General features: G+C 45.9%; 1 protein-coding gene across 1 annotated transcript in view; it reads right to left on the bottom strand.

Annotated features, from left to right (window-relative positions):
- Positions 1–1,122: 1,122 nt before the first annotated feature.
- LOC311088041 (E3 SUMO-protein ligase RanBP2-like) overlaps positions 1,123–16,331 on the bottom strand; it is a 210,478-nt gene continuing 195,269 nt past the window's right edge. Inside the window, exons 24-26 of the mRNA XM_084121678.1 lie at positions 5,737–5,823; positions 4,341–4,504; positions 1,123–2,613 (exon numbers count right to left, since the gene is read on the bottom strand). Coding sequence (XP_083977804.1) covers positions 2,521–2,613; positions 4,341–4,504; positions 5,737–5,823 — 344 coding nt within the window. The 3' untranslated portion in view covers positions 1,123–2,520. The remainder of the gene's footprint in view (positions 2,614–4,340; positions 4,505–5,736; positions 5,824–16,331) is intronic.

A 16,331-nucleotide genomic window follows, 5' to 3' on the forward strand; every position in this document is an offset into this window, starting at 1 on the left:
ATTGCATCCTTCATATCTCCAAAAAGTCTTTAGTTTTATTATATTTATAAAAGAAAGATAGGCTGTATCGAGTCTTTCCGAAAAAAAACGAGCGGCTGGGGGCAGGCCGTGTGGGCGGTGCTAAAGCTGTGCTTACCCGCCGAGCTAACAACACACAGAGACATTTGAAGCAGTTTTACTCACCGCCCGGTTCCAACGCACGGCCGCAAACCTTTATCGTTGTGTGACTGCTTGATCCTTAAGCATTAGACGATCTGCAAATCCGTTGATCTGGGCTTTGTTTATAAAACAATCATCGTCGAAATGCAGGGAACAAACAGTCTTACACAACTCCCTTGATGCTTCGAAAAAACAAACTCCATCCACTGGTCCCTTAACGCTGGGTTCTTTGGGAATCTGTGCAGGGTTGTCTTGCCCTGGCAACCAAAAACACACTTCTTTGGTGACATTGACTTTCCTAAAGCCGAGCAGAGCGCTTTGATGAGGTACTGCTTTCGCTCTCTTGCTCTGGTCTACGGATGCGCGCGCCCGCGCTGTTCTGGGAGAAGTGCCCTTAGGACCCATTTTAAGGAAATTACACCCCAGCTGACGTCACGCAGACCCATACTCGAAAAAAACTTTCCGAAACTTGTGACAAACCGGAAGGACAATTTTTGGCACAGAAATACTCCTTCAAACGTACAATTTAATTTTTTAAACTTTGTCCATGTTTAGCATGGGAATCCAACTCTTTAACAGTGTAAAAAACTCAGTATGCATGAAATAGCATTTCACCCCCCCTTTAAGGGACCCGATGCCGCACAGAATCACACGCCCCCGGGTTTACGTGGATCTCACGGACACAGCCTCGCCAGTCTGATCTTGGTCAGAGGGTGCAGGGTTTGCTAATACCTCTTAAGTCGGCTGCCTACTTCTCACTCATACAAAAAAAAGTGTAGTTTATTTAGCCACTTCCGTACAACTTGCCAAGTCAGTGATAGACAGAAATCAAAAGGTCTTCAGATGATGTGCCTACTGCTCCGTTCATCTGCGCTTTTAGTTTGACCTATCCTGGACACAGAGCTGCGGTAGCACCAGCCTCCTCATAGTCTACTAAAATAATGATTTCAGAAAACTTCAGAATAAATCAAGATGTAACATTTATTTGTCAGGTAAAAATGTATCATGCCAATTAAACAAGTAAATTATTAAAAGCCAATTCAGAAATAATACATACATGACATTGTTTACTCAAAGATGACTCTAAAAGTAAGTAATGCTTTCCTGACAGAGACACACAGTGGTGTGTGAGTGCTCTCCAACCGGAAAACACTGAAACATCACTGTATGGGGGATGATCCTGGTAAAGGGTCCCAAAGATTGCTCTGTCACCTACCCTTAAATACCCAGACCAGAACAAAAGGGTTATACAAATATTGTTTAGAGTTGTTTGGGTCAATCCGTGTACCCCCCAGGGGGTAACACCTGGTTTCGGGAGATATCTTGAAGAGACATCACCCAGGGAGGAGAAACAGGATTCTCCTAAGCTCTCAATCTTTCTTATTAAACCAATGACTGCAATGAAATTAAGACCATTTTACCAATCGCACTGAGACACTTAAAATGATACCAAACATGAAAAGGAAAAAACAACATATTCACAAGATACACCATATGTGTTATATAGACATTCTTAATGAACTTTCAGTGACTTGAGGAGGGAGAGGGGGGGGGGGGATGAGTTGAAGTCAAACAAGTGGACAAGGAGATAAGTTTGGGCAGGGCAAGGTCCTGTGCTCTGTCTTTGCTATCTGGGTGCATTGTATGGCTTTATTGCAGGGTGCGTTTTGTTTTAGCAGGAAAATCAGTTCTTACACTTTGATATTTAATCAATACTTTTTGGTCAGTTTCATGTAGGTCTTACCTATGAAGTACAGAGAGAAAAAAAGAGTGGATTTACTGAACAAATAATGACTCCTGACCTCTGCTGGTTATACAGCGGTATATTAAATACTGGTTACCAGTTTTCTTGAAACAGTGAAACTCTTCTGGATAAAGTGAAGCCAAGCTTCTCTATTTCTCCTGTAGTTGTATTCAATGTTTTATCATCAATAATGACACTGTATAACTAGTGAAACGCAAGCTGGCAGATGTTTATTTATGTTCAAAGCCAACCTTGAGAAAGTCCCTGTAAACTCAATCCACATCGAGGTAACTCTGGGGTAAACTCAATCCACATCGAGGTAACTCTGGGGTAAACTCAATCCACATCTAGGTAACTCTGGGGTAAACCCAATCCACATCGAGGTAACTCTGGGGTAAACTCAATCCACATCGAGGTAACTCTGGGGTGAACAAGTGTTCATAATAAAAGTAACTTCTTTTTTTTCAAAGCATAAATTTGATTGTCAACTAATGCAGTCTAATACAAACAGGACAAAAATAAAACCACTGCATGTACAAGATCTCTCACACATTTACAAAAAAGTTCAGGGAACATGATGTCTAACATGAACAGAAGTTTGCTAAACGTAGAAAAGTTTACAACTGGTTGAGCTCGCGGTCCCAGCGGTAGAGTTTGGTTCTTTCTTTGAACAGGATCTCCTCATCCTCCTCGCCAGACTTCACCTCCACCTGCAGGGGTCACATCAACACGTCAAGTCAGCTACCTGTATAAATACCCATCTAAGAGGGAGGCTAGTGCCCCCTAAAGGCAAGGAGAAGCATAACCTCAAAGTGTAACTGTTACAAGCTCAAACACAGGCTCTGACAAAAACAAAGTTTTATAAAAGTTAAACCTTTAACCCTCTGGAGTCTGAGCGGTTTTCTGGACCCTGGAGGTGTTCTGACATGCTCTGACTTTTGTGCTTTTTTCAGTCATTTATAAAATTGTTAATGGCAAAGGTGTAAATTCACTCTATATAGCACAAACAGGGCTACCAAAATATGTGATCACCATGCATGTATATTTTTGAATTTTTAAGAGAATAATGTTTATGCGTGGTTATTGAAAAAAATAAAAATGAAAGTTGCTGAAATAAGACCACAAAACTCATAATAAATATGTGTCAATAAGACTTTTGACTAATGGATGTTGTCGCTTCGAGTTCTGGCTTCAAAATTATGTGAAAATAGTCTTGCTTTATCGTTCACATAAAACCATACATTGATTTAAATTGATGTAAAACAGGTTTTGCTTGGAAAGCCAATATGCGAGGGGGGCGTGAACGAGGAGTGGTTTACACCTGAGAATACAATGTCCCACCCACTCTGCATAATGAGCCATTCATTGGAACAGCTAACATCTTAGTTGATGACTTTATTTTTGACAAAATTTGTATTTTATATAGAAATTGCTAAACAAAAGCTTATTTGACGTGGCAGTATATTCTACAGTAAAAACTGTACCCAAATCTAGTCAACAAAATGTTGTCTTTGCTGTGGTAAACAGCGCGCATCTCTGACGTTCATTCATTCATAAACAGAAACCCGATTCACGTGAGAAGGAAAAAAACTTACTAGTATTCCTCAGCTCGCTCCTCGATATACCCGCACTTCTGAGGTACATTTTCCATTATTATTATTCCTCACAGCGCTGCGAGACGGTGTAAACAATAATGATCTGAATAAACTTGTGTTTTCTCGAGCTGATATGGGGGCGTTCACAGGTTGTGATTGGATTGCCTCAGACATTTGCGTTTGAATAGCGCGCGCTCTCCGTGGGCGTGTCACATTACATTTGAATCAGAAATACAGACCAGCAGAAATAAAGTGGTTACTGAATACAAAACTACAAAACTTTCTGAATACATCATATAACTGTGAAAGCCTGGGCCAGTAGAAGGCGCAACAGCATCATGTTTTTACTGTGAAACTTGCAGCGCTCACATTTAATTAAAGCAAAGACGGAAGAAACATGAAAACAAACACGATTGTGACAATACATGGTTCATCTGTATTTTAAAGTACATTAATAATGGAATGCTAATTGAAATAGCCTTTAGAATACAATAAAAATAATATCATTCTGTCTCAATCTAAGATATGAAGCCACGTTACACCACAAATGTAAGTCATTTCAAACACTCGACTGCCGTTATGAAGTGAAGTGAGTAAAACATGTCATTAAATGTTCTCATCTGTTGGACCACAGGTTTGTAAATGCTGCAAGTGTGTAAAGATGCAGGTTATGAGTGACTCAAACTCACAGCGCTTGCTGAGATGGAGCAGATTCACTGCAAACTGATGGATCTGCTCTGATCTCAGCGCTTCAGCAAACACACTGTGCATATAAAACTCTGTGGTTTCAGGTTTACTTCCGGTTAATCGTGCGGCCCTGGATCCACCTCACACACACTCACCTCTGGCAAGGACACGATCGGCTCAAAGTGGATCTCCTCATTACGGGGAGATTCTTCATCACTGCCCTCCTCTTCTCCTTCGTTGTGTGCTTCCCCTCCTTCATTTCGCACTGGTGCACTACCGAAGACCGTGGCACCCGCGTTTGACCACAAAAAATTAGCATCTACAGAAATAAACATGAGCGTGTGAAAACACTAAAAACATTACACTGCCAAAAGCTATACTGACAGCAGCAGTGTGTACAAACACATATGAGTGGCTTATAAAAACACAAAATGCTTTTAGTGTCCAGCACAATTAGATACTAGGGCTAGGATGACAATCAGAAAATACTGCCTTTGGAGAAATCCACTATTATTAAATACAAAAAGGATTCGATACCAGTATCGTATTGGGCCCAATACTGCGCTCGTGTACTCGCACTCATTACAATGCTTCGATACATAAAACCAATACCTCGCAGAGTGTGTAGAGTATTTGTGTCAAACTGACAACAGAGTAAACAGACAGCATAATGGAGACAAGGATGTCTAAAAAGTAAATGTATCCATTTAGTAGAATATTAAACAAATTAAAATATGCCTACACTGGGCAGATACATTGGGTTGAGATGTTCCAATGAAAAACGAAGCCCCCATTTTTGACTAAAGGTGGCGCTACTGAGCCATTCCACCACGCCCGTTTCTGAAACTTTGCACATGTCTACTGGATAATAAATGTGATGTGTCTGTCGAGTTCCGTGCATTTTCAAGCATGTGAAGAGTCTCAAAAGCATCCGAAAAGAATATTAAAGTTTGATGCGTTGCCACGGCAACAGTATCTAAGATATCAATAAACCTTTCACAGGTCTACATCTGCCGTGTGTTTACATTATACACATAAAGTTTGAAGCAAATCGGGTAAAAATAAGAGGGTGATTTCAAAGCATTTTGAAAGTGACACACTTCCTGCTGCCAGTTGGTGGCGCTATAACTTTGACTCACATCCATGTGATCGGCCTCTTACAACGAACACACTGCTGAAGTTTAATCAAGATCAGTTAATGTATGCAGAAGTTATAACACACTTCCTGTTTCCATTATTCGCCATAAATTTGTTTCCTCGCCACGGCCAAACCGTTCGAGATATCAAAAATCCCCTGGCAATTTTTCATCCTCAATGTCTTGACTTCATGCACACCGAGTTTGGTGGCGATCAGGTGAAACCCTAGGAGAAGTGATTCAAATACCAGACCATGCGTTTCCAAACAACCCTTAATAGCCAACTTCCTGTTGGGCTGGCATAAAAAGTAAAAGTACGAAAGTTGTTCGGCCTGATGAGATCTATATGTGTACCTTTCAGGGCTTGGGCCCTAATGAATCAGTCAGACAGATTTAAGATGTAAACTGAACTCACCTTTTTTACCAAAGGCATATTCTCCTGAAGTCTTTGCCAGGTCTGCAAATGTGAATGCACTCTCAGATGCAAATGTAAAAGGAAGACCTGCTGGAGAAGAGCAAAGACGTCAGACGAGAGCGAACACAATCAATCAGAAGGCAAATGTTGCTCGAGTTTGAATGAACCTCCAGGTAGGCCTACATTAGGTTTATTTAACAACAGAAACTGAATTATCAAAATGTAAAACTGATTCTTAATAAAGTTACAAAAATTATTCAGCCTAGAGCAATGAGTGATTTTCTCTTTGTCTTTTGTTCATGACCCCAGTTATTGCAAGACGTTGCGATATGCATATTGCAATATTCCGATATATTGTGCAGCCCTAATTTCTGATGGAGAAGTTGGGCATGTCTGTGTGAACTGCTGCTCTCACACATGAGCAGTGTTTGCAAACACACACACTCTCCATCAGAGTCTGTGTTGTGGCAAAAACAATGATTAAACAATCATCAGCACTGCATAAGAGACACCAAGAATCAAATTGTCTTTTAAAAGTATTTATTCTTTTGCAAGAGAAGGTCAGACAGTCATACAGACATTCAGAGCCTGCCTGCAGAGTGTAAGACAAGGAGGAGCTGTGCGACACCTTTTATATTCTTTACCAAGGTCTCCTTCAGCTGTTGCTTTTCTTAGTAGTTTTCTACTAACTTTGACACACTTTTGCACATGCTTCTATTCATCACTACTTCTGACACTGGGACCAAGAAATTTTAGATGCATCCTGACCTCTAAGGTCAGAAGGTCACTCTTCAGCTCTCCCCATCCTGGCTCACTCTGCACAGAGACAGATGTACAAACATACATATATCCTGCTCACATTCCACAATATAGACATGTGACATTACTTTGCAATATATGTTGAAGATCAGTGGAAATCAAATTTTTCCCATCAGAGTCTGCAAACACACACACACACACTCTCCATCAGAGTCTGCAGACACACACACACACACTCTCCATCAGAGTCTGCAGACACACACACACACACTCTCCATCAGAGTCTGCAAACACACACACACACACACACACACACTCTCCATCAGAGTCTGCAAACACACACTCTCCATCAGAGTCTGCAAACACACACACACTCCATCAGAGTCTGCACACACACACACTCTCCATCAGAGTCTGCAGACACACACTCTCCATCAGAGTCTGCAAACACACACACTCTCCATCAGAGTCTGCACACACACACACACACTCTCCATCAGAGTCTGCAAACACACACTCTCTCCATCAGAGTCTGCAAACACACACACACACACACTCTCCATCAGAGTCTGCAAACACACACTCTCCATCAGAGTCTACAAACACACACTCTCCATCAGAGTCTGCAAACACACACACTCTCCATCAGAGTCTGCACACACACACACTCTCCATCAGAGTCTGCAAACACACACACTCTCCATCAGAGTCTGCACACACACACACACACACACTCCATCAGAGTCTGCAAACACACACTCTCCATCAGAGTCTGCAAACACACACACACACACACTCTCCATCAGAGTCTGCAAACACACACACACTCCATCAGAGTCTGCACACACACACTCTCCATCAGAGTCTGCAGACACACACTCTCCATCAGAGTCTGCAAACACACACACTCTCCATCAGAGTCTGCACACACACACACACACTCTCCATCAGAGTCTGCAAACACACACTCTCTCCATCAGAGTCTGCAAACACACACACACACACTCTCCATCAGAGTCTGCAAACACACACTCTCCATCAGAGTCTACAAACACACACTCTCCATCAGAGTCTGCAAACACACACTCTCCATCAGAGTCTGCAAACACACACACTCTCCATCAGAGTCTGCACACACACACTCTCCATCAGAGTCTGCACACACACACACTCTCCATCAGAGTCTGCAAACACACACACTCTCCATCAGAGTCTGCACACACACACACACACACACACACACTCCATCAGAGTCTGCAAACACACACTCTCCATCAGAGTCTGCAAACACACACACACACACACACACACTCTCCATCAGAGTCTGCAAACACACACACACTCCATCAGAGTCTGCACACACACACTCTCCATCAGAGTCTGCAGACACACACTCTCCATCAGAGTCTGCAAACACACACACTCTCCATCAGAGTCTGCACACACACACACACACTCTCCATCAGAGTCTGCAAACACACACACACACACTCTCCATCAGAGTCTGCAAACACACACTCTCCATCAGAGTCTACAAACACACACTCTCCATCAGAGTCTGCAAACACACACTCTCCATCAGAGTCTACAAACACACACTCTCCATCAGAGTCTGCAAACACACACACACACACTCTCCATCAGAGTCTGCAAACACACACTCTCCATCAGAGTCTACAAACACACACTCTCCATCAGAGTCTGCAAACACACACTCTCCATCAGAGTCTGCACACACACACTCTCCATCAGAGTCTGCACACACACACTCTCCATCAGAGTCTGCAGACACACACACTCTCCATCAGAGTCTGCACACACACACACACACTCTCCATCAGAGTCTGCAAACACACACTCTCCATCAGAGTCTGCAGACACACACTCTCCATCAGAGTCTGCAAACACACACTCTCCATCAGAGTCTGCAAACACACACTCTCCATCAGAGTCTGCAGACACACACTCTCCATCAGAGTCTGCAAACACACACTCTCCATCAGAGTCTGCAAACACACACACACACACTCTCCATCAGAGTCTGCAAACACACACTCTCCATCAGAGTCTACAAACACACACTCTCCATCAGAGTCTGCACACACACACTCTCCATCAGAGTCTGCACACACACACTCTCCATCAGAGTCTGCAGACACACACACTCTCCATCAGAGTCTGCACACACACACACACACTCTCCATCAGAGTCTGCAAACACACACTCTCCATCAGAGTCTGCAAACACACACACACACACTCTCCATCAGAGTCTGCAGACACACACTCTCTCCATCAGAGTCTGCAAACACACACTCTCCATCAGAGTCTGCAAACACACACACACACACTCTCCATCAGAGTCTGCACACACACACTCTCCATCAGAGTCTGCAAACACACACACTCTCCATCAGAGTCTGCAAACACACACACTCTCCATCAGAGTCTGCAAACACACACACTCTCCATCAGAGTCTGCACACACACACACTCTCCATCAGAGTCTGCAAACACACACACTCTCCATCAGAGTCTGCAAACACACACACTCTCCATCAGAGTCTGCAAACACACACTCTCCATCAGAGTCTGCAGACACACACTCTCCATCAGAGTCTGCACACACACACTCTCCATCAGAGTCTGCAAACACACACTCTCCATCAGAGTCTGCAAACACACACTCTCCATCAGAGTCTGCAGACACACACACTCTCCATCAGAGTCTGCAGACACACACACTCTCCATCAGAGTCTGCACACACACACTCTCCATCAGAGTCTGCAAACACACACTCTCCATCAGAGTCTGCAAACACACACTCTCCATCAGAGTCTGCACACACACACACTCTCCATCAGAGTCTGCAGACACACACTCTCTCCATCAGAGTCTGCAAACACACACTCTCCATCAGAGTCTGCACACACACACACTCTCCATCAGAGTCTGCAAACACACACACACTCTCCATCAGAGTCTGCAAACACACACACACTCTCCATCAGAGTCTGCACACACACACTCTCCATCAGAGTCTGCAAACACACACTCTCCATCAGAGTCTGCACACACACACTCTCCATCAGAGTCTGCAAACACACACTCTCCATCAGAGTCTGCAAACACACACTCTCCATCAGAGTCTGCACACACACACTCTCCATCAGAGTCTGCACACACACACTCTCCATCAGAGTCTGCACACACACACACTCTCCATCAGAGTCTGCAGACACACACTCTCTCCATCAGAGTCTGCAGACACACACACTCTCCATCAGAGTCTGCAAACACACACTCTCCATCAGAGTCTGCAAACACACACTCTCCATCAGAGTCTGCACACACACACACTCTCCATCAGAGTCTGCAGACACACACTCTCTCCATCAGAGTCTGCAAACACACACTCTCCATCAGAGTCTGCAGACACACACACACTCTCCATCAGAGTCTGCAAACACACACTCTCCAGAGTCTGCAAACACACACTCTCTGCAAACACACACTCTCCATCAGAGTCTGCAAACACACACACTCTCCATCAGAGTCTGCAAACACACACACTCTCCATCAGAGTCTGCACACACACACACACACACACTCTCCATCAGAGTCTGCAAACACACACTCTCTGCAAACACACACTCTCCATCAGATTCTGCAAACACACACTCTCCATCAGAGTCTGCAAACACACACTCTCCATCAGAGTCTGCACACACACACTCTCCATCAGAGTCTGCAAACACACACTCTCCATCAGAGTCTGCACACACACACTCTCCATCAGAGTCTGCAAACACACACACACTCTCCGTCAGAGTCTGCACACACACACACACACACTCTCCATCAGAGTCTGCACAAACACAAACACACACTCTCCATCAGAGTCTGCAGACACATACACACACTCTCCATCAGAGTCTGCAAACACACACACTCTCCATCAGAGTCTGCAAACACACACACTCTCCATCAGAGTCTGCAAACACACACACTCTCCATCAGAGTCTGCAAACACACACTCTCCATCAGAGTCTGCACACACACACTCTCCATCAGAGTCTGCACACACACACTCTCCATCAGAGTCTGCACACACACACTCTCCATCAGAGTCTGCACACACACACTCTCCATCAGAGTCTGCACACACACACTCTCCATCAGAGTCTGCAAACACCCACTCTCTGCAAACACACACTCTCCATCAGAGACTGCAAACACACACACTCTCCATCAGAGTCTGCAGACACACACTCTCTGCAAACACACACTCTCCATCAGTCTGCAAACACACACTCTCCATCAGAGTCTGCAAACACACACTCTCTGCAAACACACACTCTCCATCAGAGTCTGCGCACACACACACACACTCCATCAGAGTCTGCAAACACACACACTCTCCATCAGAGTCTGCACACACACACACACTCTCCATCAGAGTCTGCACACACACACACACACACACACACTCCATCAGAGTCTGCACACACACACACTCTCCATCAGAGTCTGCAGACACACACTCTCCATCAGAGTCTGCACACACACACACACTCTCCATCAGAGTCTGCAAACACACACTCTCCATCAGAGTCTGCACACACACACACACTCTCCATCAGAGTCTGCACACACACACACACACACACACACACACTCCATCAGAGTCTGCAAACACACACACTCTCCATCAGAGTCTGCAGACACACACTCTCCATCAGAGTCTGCAAACACACACTCTCCATCAGAGTCTGCAAACACACACTCTCCATCAGAGTCTGCAAACACACACTCTCCATCAGAGTCTGCAAACACACACACTCTCCATCAGAGTCTGCAAACACACACTCTCCATCAGAGTCTGCACACACACACACACTCTCCATCAGAGTCTGCACACACACACACACACACACACACTCCATCAGAGTCTGCACACACACACACTCTCCATCAGAGTCTACGAACAGACACACTCTCTCCATCAGAGTCTGCACACACACACACACTCTCCATCAGAGTCTGCAAACACACACTCTCCATCAGAGTCTGCAAACACACACTCTCCATCAGAGTCTGCACACACACACACACTCTCCATCAGAGTCTGCACACACACACACACACACTCCATCAGAGTCTGCACACACACACACACACTCCATCAGAGTCTGCAAACACACACACTCTCTCCATCAGAGTCTGCAAACACACACTCTCCATCAGAGTCTGCACACACACACACACTCTCCATCAGAGTCTGCACACACACACACACACACACACTCCATCAGAGTCTGCAAACACACACACTCTCCATCAGAGTCTACGAACACACACTCTCCATCAGAGTCTGCAAACACACACACTCTCCATCAGAGTCTGCAAACACACACTCTCCATCAGAGTCTGCAAACACACACACTCCATCAGAGTCTGCACACACACACTCTCCATCAGAGTCTGCAAACACACACACACTCTCCATCAGAGTCTGCAAACACACACTCTCCATCAGAGTCTGCACACACACACTCTCCATCAGAGTCTGCAAACACACACACACTCTCCATCAGAGTCTGCAAACACACACTCTCCATCAGAGTCTGCAAACACACACACTCCATCAGAGTCTGCACACACACACACACTCTCCATCAGAGTCTGCAAACACACACTCTCCATCAGAGTCTGCAGACACACACTCTCCATCAGAGTCTGCAAATACACACTGTCCATCAGAGTCTGCAAACACACACTCTCCATCAGAGTCTGCACACACACACTCTCCATCAGAGTCTGCAAACACACACTGTCCATCAGAGTCTGCAAACACACACTCTCCATCAGAGTCTGCACACACACACTCTCCATCAGAGTCTGCACACACACACTCTCCATCAGAGTCTGCAAACACACACTCTCCATCAGAGTCTGCAAACACACACACTCCATCAGAGTCTGCACACACACACACACTCTCCATCAGAGTCTGCAAACACACACTCTCCATCAGAGTCTGCAGACACACACTCTCCATCAGAGTCTGCAAATACACACTGTCCATCAGAGTCTGCAAACACACACTCCCCATCAGAGTCTGCACACACACACTCTCCATCAGAGTCTGCAAACACACACTGTCCATCAGAGTCTGCAAACACACAATCTCCATCAGAGTCTGCACACACACACTCTCCATCAGAGTCTGCAAACACACACTCTCCATCAGAGTCTGCAAACACACACACACACTCTCCATCAGAGTCTGCACACACACACACACACACACTCTCCATCAGAGTCTGCAAACACACACTCTCCATCAGAGTCTGCAAACACACACTCTCCATCAGAGTCTGCAAACACACACACACACTCTCCATCAGAGTCTGCAAACACACACACACACTCTCCATCAGAGTCTGCACACACACACACACACACACACACTCCATCAGAGTCTGCACACACACACACACACTCTCCATCAGAGTCTGCAAACACACACTGTCCATCAGAGTCTGCAAACACACACTGTCCATCAGAGTCTGCAAACACACACTCTCCATCAGAGTCTGCAAACACACACACTCTCCATCAGAGTCTGCACACACACACACACACACACTCTCCAGAGTCTGCAAACACACACTCTCCATCAGAGTCTGCAAACACACACTCTCCATCAGAGTCTGCGAACACACACTCTCCATCAGAGTCTGCACACACACACTCTCCATCAGAGTCTGCACACACACTCTCCAGAGTCTGCAAACACACACTCTCTGCAAACACACACTCTCCATCAGAGTCTGCAAACACACACTCTCCATCAGTCTGCAAACACACACACTCTCCATCAGAGTCTGCAGACACACACACACACACACTCTCCATCAGAGTCTGCACACACACACTCTCCATCAGAGTCTGCAAACACACACACTCTCCATCAGAGTCTGCAGACACACACACACACACACTCTCCATCAGAGTCTGCACACACACACTTTCCATCAGAGTCTGCAGACACACACACTCTCCATCAGAGTCTGCAGACACACACTCTCTGCAAACACACACTCTCCATCAGAGTCTGCAAACACACACTCTCTGAAAACACACACTCTCCATCAGTCTGCAAACACACACACTCTCCATCAGAGTCTGCAGACACACACTCTCTGCAAACACACACTCTCCATCAGAGTCTGCAAACACACACACTCTCCATCAGAGTCTGCAGACACACACACACACACACTCTCCATCAGAGTCTGCACACACACACTTTCCATCAGAGTCTGCAGACACACACACTCTGCAAACACACACTCTCCATCAGAGTCTGCAAACACACACTCTCTGCAAACACACACTCTCCATCAGTCTGCAAACACACACACTCTCCATCAGAGTCTGCAGACACACACACACACACTCTCCATCAGAGTCTGCACACACACACTCTCCATCAGAGTCTGCAGACACACACACTCTCCATCAGAGTCTTCAAACACACACTCTCCATCAGAGTCTGCAAACACACACTCTTCATCAGAGTCTGCACACACACACTCCATCAGAGTCTGCAGACACACACACTCTCCATCAGAGTCTGCAGACACACACACTCTCCATCAGAGTCTGCAAACACACACACTCTCCATCAGAGTCTGCAAACACACACTCTCCAGAGTCTGCAAACACACACTCTCTGCAAACACACACTCTCCATCAGAGTCTGCAAACACACACACTCTCCATCAGAGTCTGCAAACACACACACTCTCCATCAGAGTCTGCACACACACACACACACACACTCTCCATCAGAGTCTGCAAACACACACTCTCCATCAGATTCTGCAAACACACACTCTCCATCAGAGTCTGCAAACACACACTCTCCATCAGAGTCTGCACACACACACTCTCCATCAGAGTCTGCAAACACACACACACTCTCCATCAGAGTCTGCAAACACACACTCTCCATCAGAGTCTGCACACACACACTCTCCATCAGAGTCTGCAAACACACACACACTCTCCATCAGAGTCTGCAAACACACACTCTCCATCAGAGTCTGCAAACACACACTCTCCATCAGAGTCTGCACACACACACTCTCCATCAGAGTCTGCAAACACACACACACTCTCCATCAGAGTCTGCACACACACACACACACTCTCCATCAGAGTCTGCACAAACACAAACACACACTCTCCATCAGAGTCTGCAAACACACACACTCTCCATCAGAGTCTGCAAACACACACACTCTCCATCAGAGTCTGCACACACTCACTCTCCATCAGAGTCTGCACACACTCACTCTCCATCAGAGTCTGCACACACACTCTCCATCAGAGTCTGCAAACACACACTCTCTGCAAACACACACTCTCCATCAGAGTCTGCAAACACACACTCTCCATCAGAGACTGCAAACACACACACTCTCCATCAGAGTCTGCAGACACACACTCTCCATCAGAGTCTGCACACACTCACTCTCCATCAGAGTCTGCAAACACACACACTCTCCATCAGAGTCTGCACACACACACTCTCCATCAGAGTCTGCACACACTCACTCTCCATCAGAGTCTGCACACACACTCTCCATCAGAGTCTGCAAACACACACTCTCTGCAAACACACACTCTCCATCAGAGTCTGCAAACACACACTCTCCATCAGAGACTGCAAACACACACACTCTCCATCAGAGTCTGCAGACACACACTCTCTGCAAACACACACTCTCCATCAGTCTGCAAACACACACACTCTCCATCAGAGTCTGCAGACACACACACACTCTCTGCAAACACACACTCTCCATCAGAGTCTGCAGACACACACTCTCCATCAGAGTCTGCACACACACACACACACTCCATCAGAGTCTGCAAACACACACACTCTCCATCAGAGTCTGCAGACACACACTCTCCATCAGAGTCTGCAAACACACACTCTCCATCAGAGTCTGCAAACACACACTCTCCATCAGAGTCTGCACACACACACTCTCCATCAGAGTCTGCAAACACACACTCTCCATCAGAGTCTGCAAACACACACACTCTCCATCAGAGTCTGCAAACACACACTCTCCATCAGAGTCTGCACACACACACACACTCTCCATCAGAGTCTGCACACACACACACACACACACACACACACTCCATCAGAGTCTGCACACACACACACTCTCCATCAGAGTCTACGAACACACACACTCTCTCCATCAGAGTCTGCAAACACACACTCTCCATCAGAGTCTGCACACACACACTCTCCATCAGAGTCTGCAAACACACACTCTCCATCAGAGTCTGCACACACACACACACACTCTCCATCAGAGTCTGCACACACACACACACACACTCCAACAGAGTCTGCACACACACACACACACTCCATCAGAGTCTGCAAACACACACACTCTCTCCATCAGAGTCTGCAAACACACACTCTCCATCAGAGTCTGCACACACACACACACTCTCCATCAGAGTCTGCACACACACACACACACACACTCCATCAGAGTCTGCAAACACACACACTCTCCATCAGAGTCTACGAACACACACTCTCCATCAGAGTCTGCAAACACACACACTCTCCATCAGAGTCTGCAAACACACACACACTCTCCATCAGAGTCTGCAAACACACACTCTCCATCAGAGTCTGCAAACACACACACTCCATCAGAGTCTACGAACACACACTCTCCATCAGAGTCTGCAAACACACACACTCTCCATCAGAGTCTGCAAACAC

The sequence above is a fragment of the Abramis brama genome, assembly GCF_963993115.1.
Source record: "Abramis brama genome assembly, chromosome: 8".
NCBI lineage: Eukaryota > Metazoa > Chordata > Actinopteri > Cypriniformes > Leuciscidae > Abramis > Abramis brama.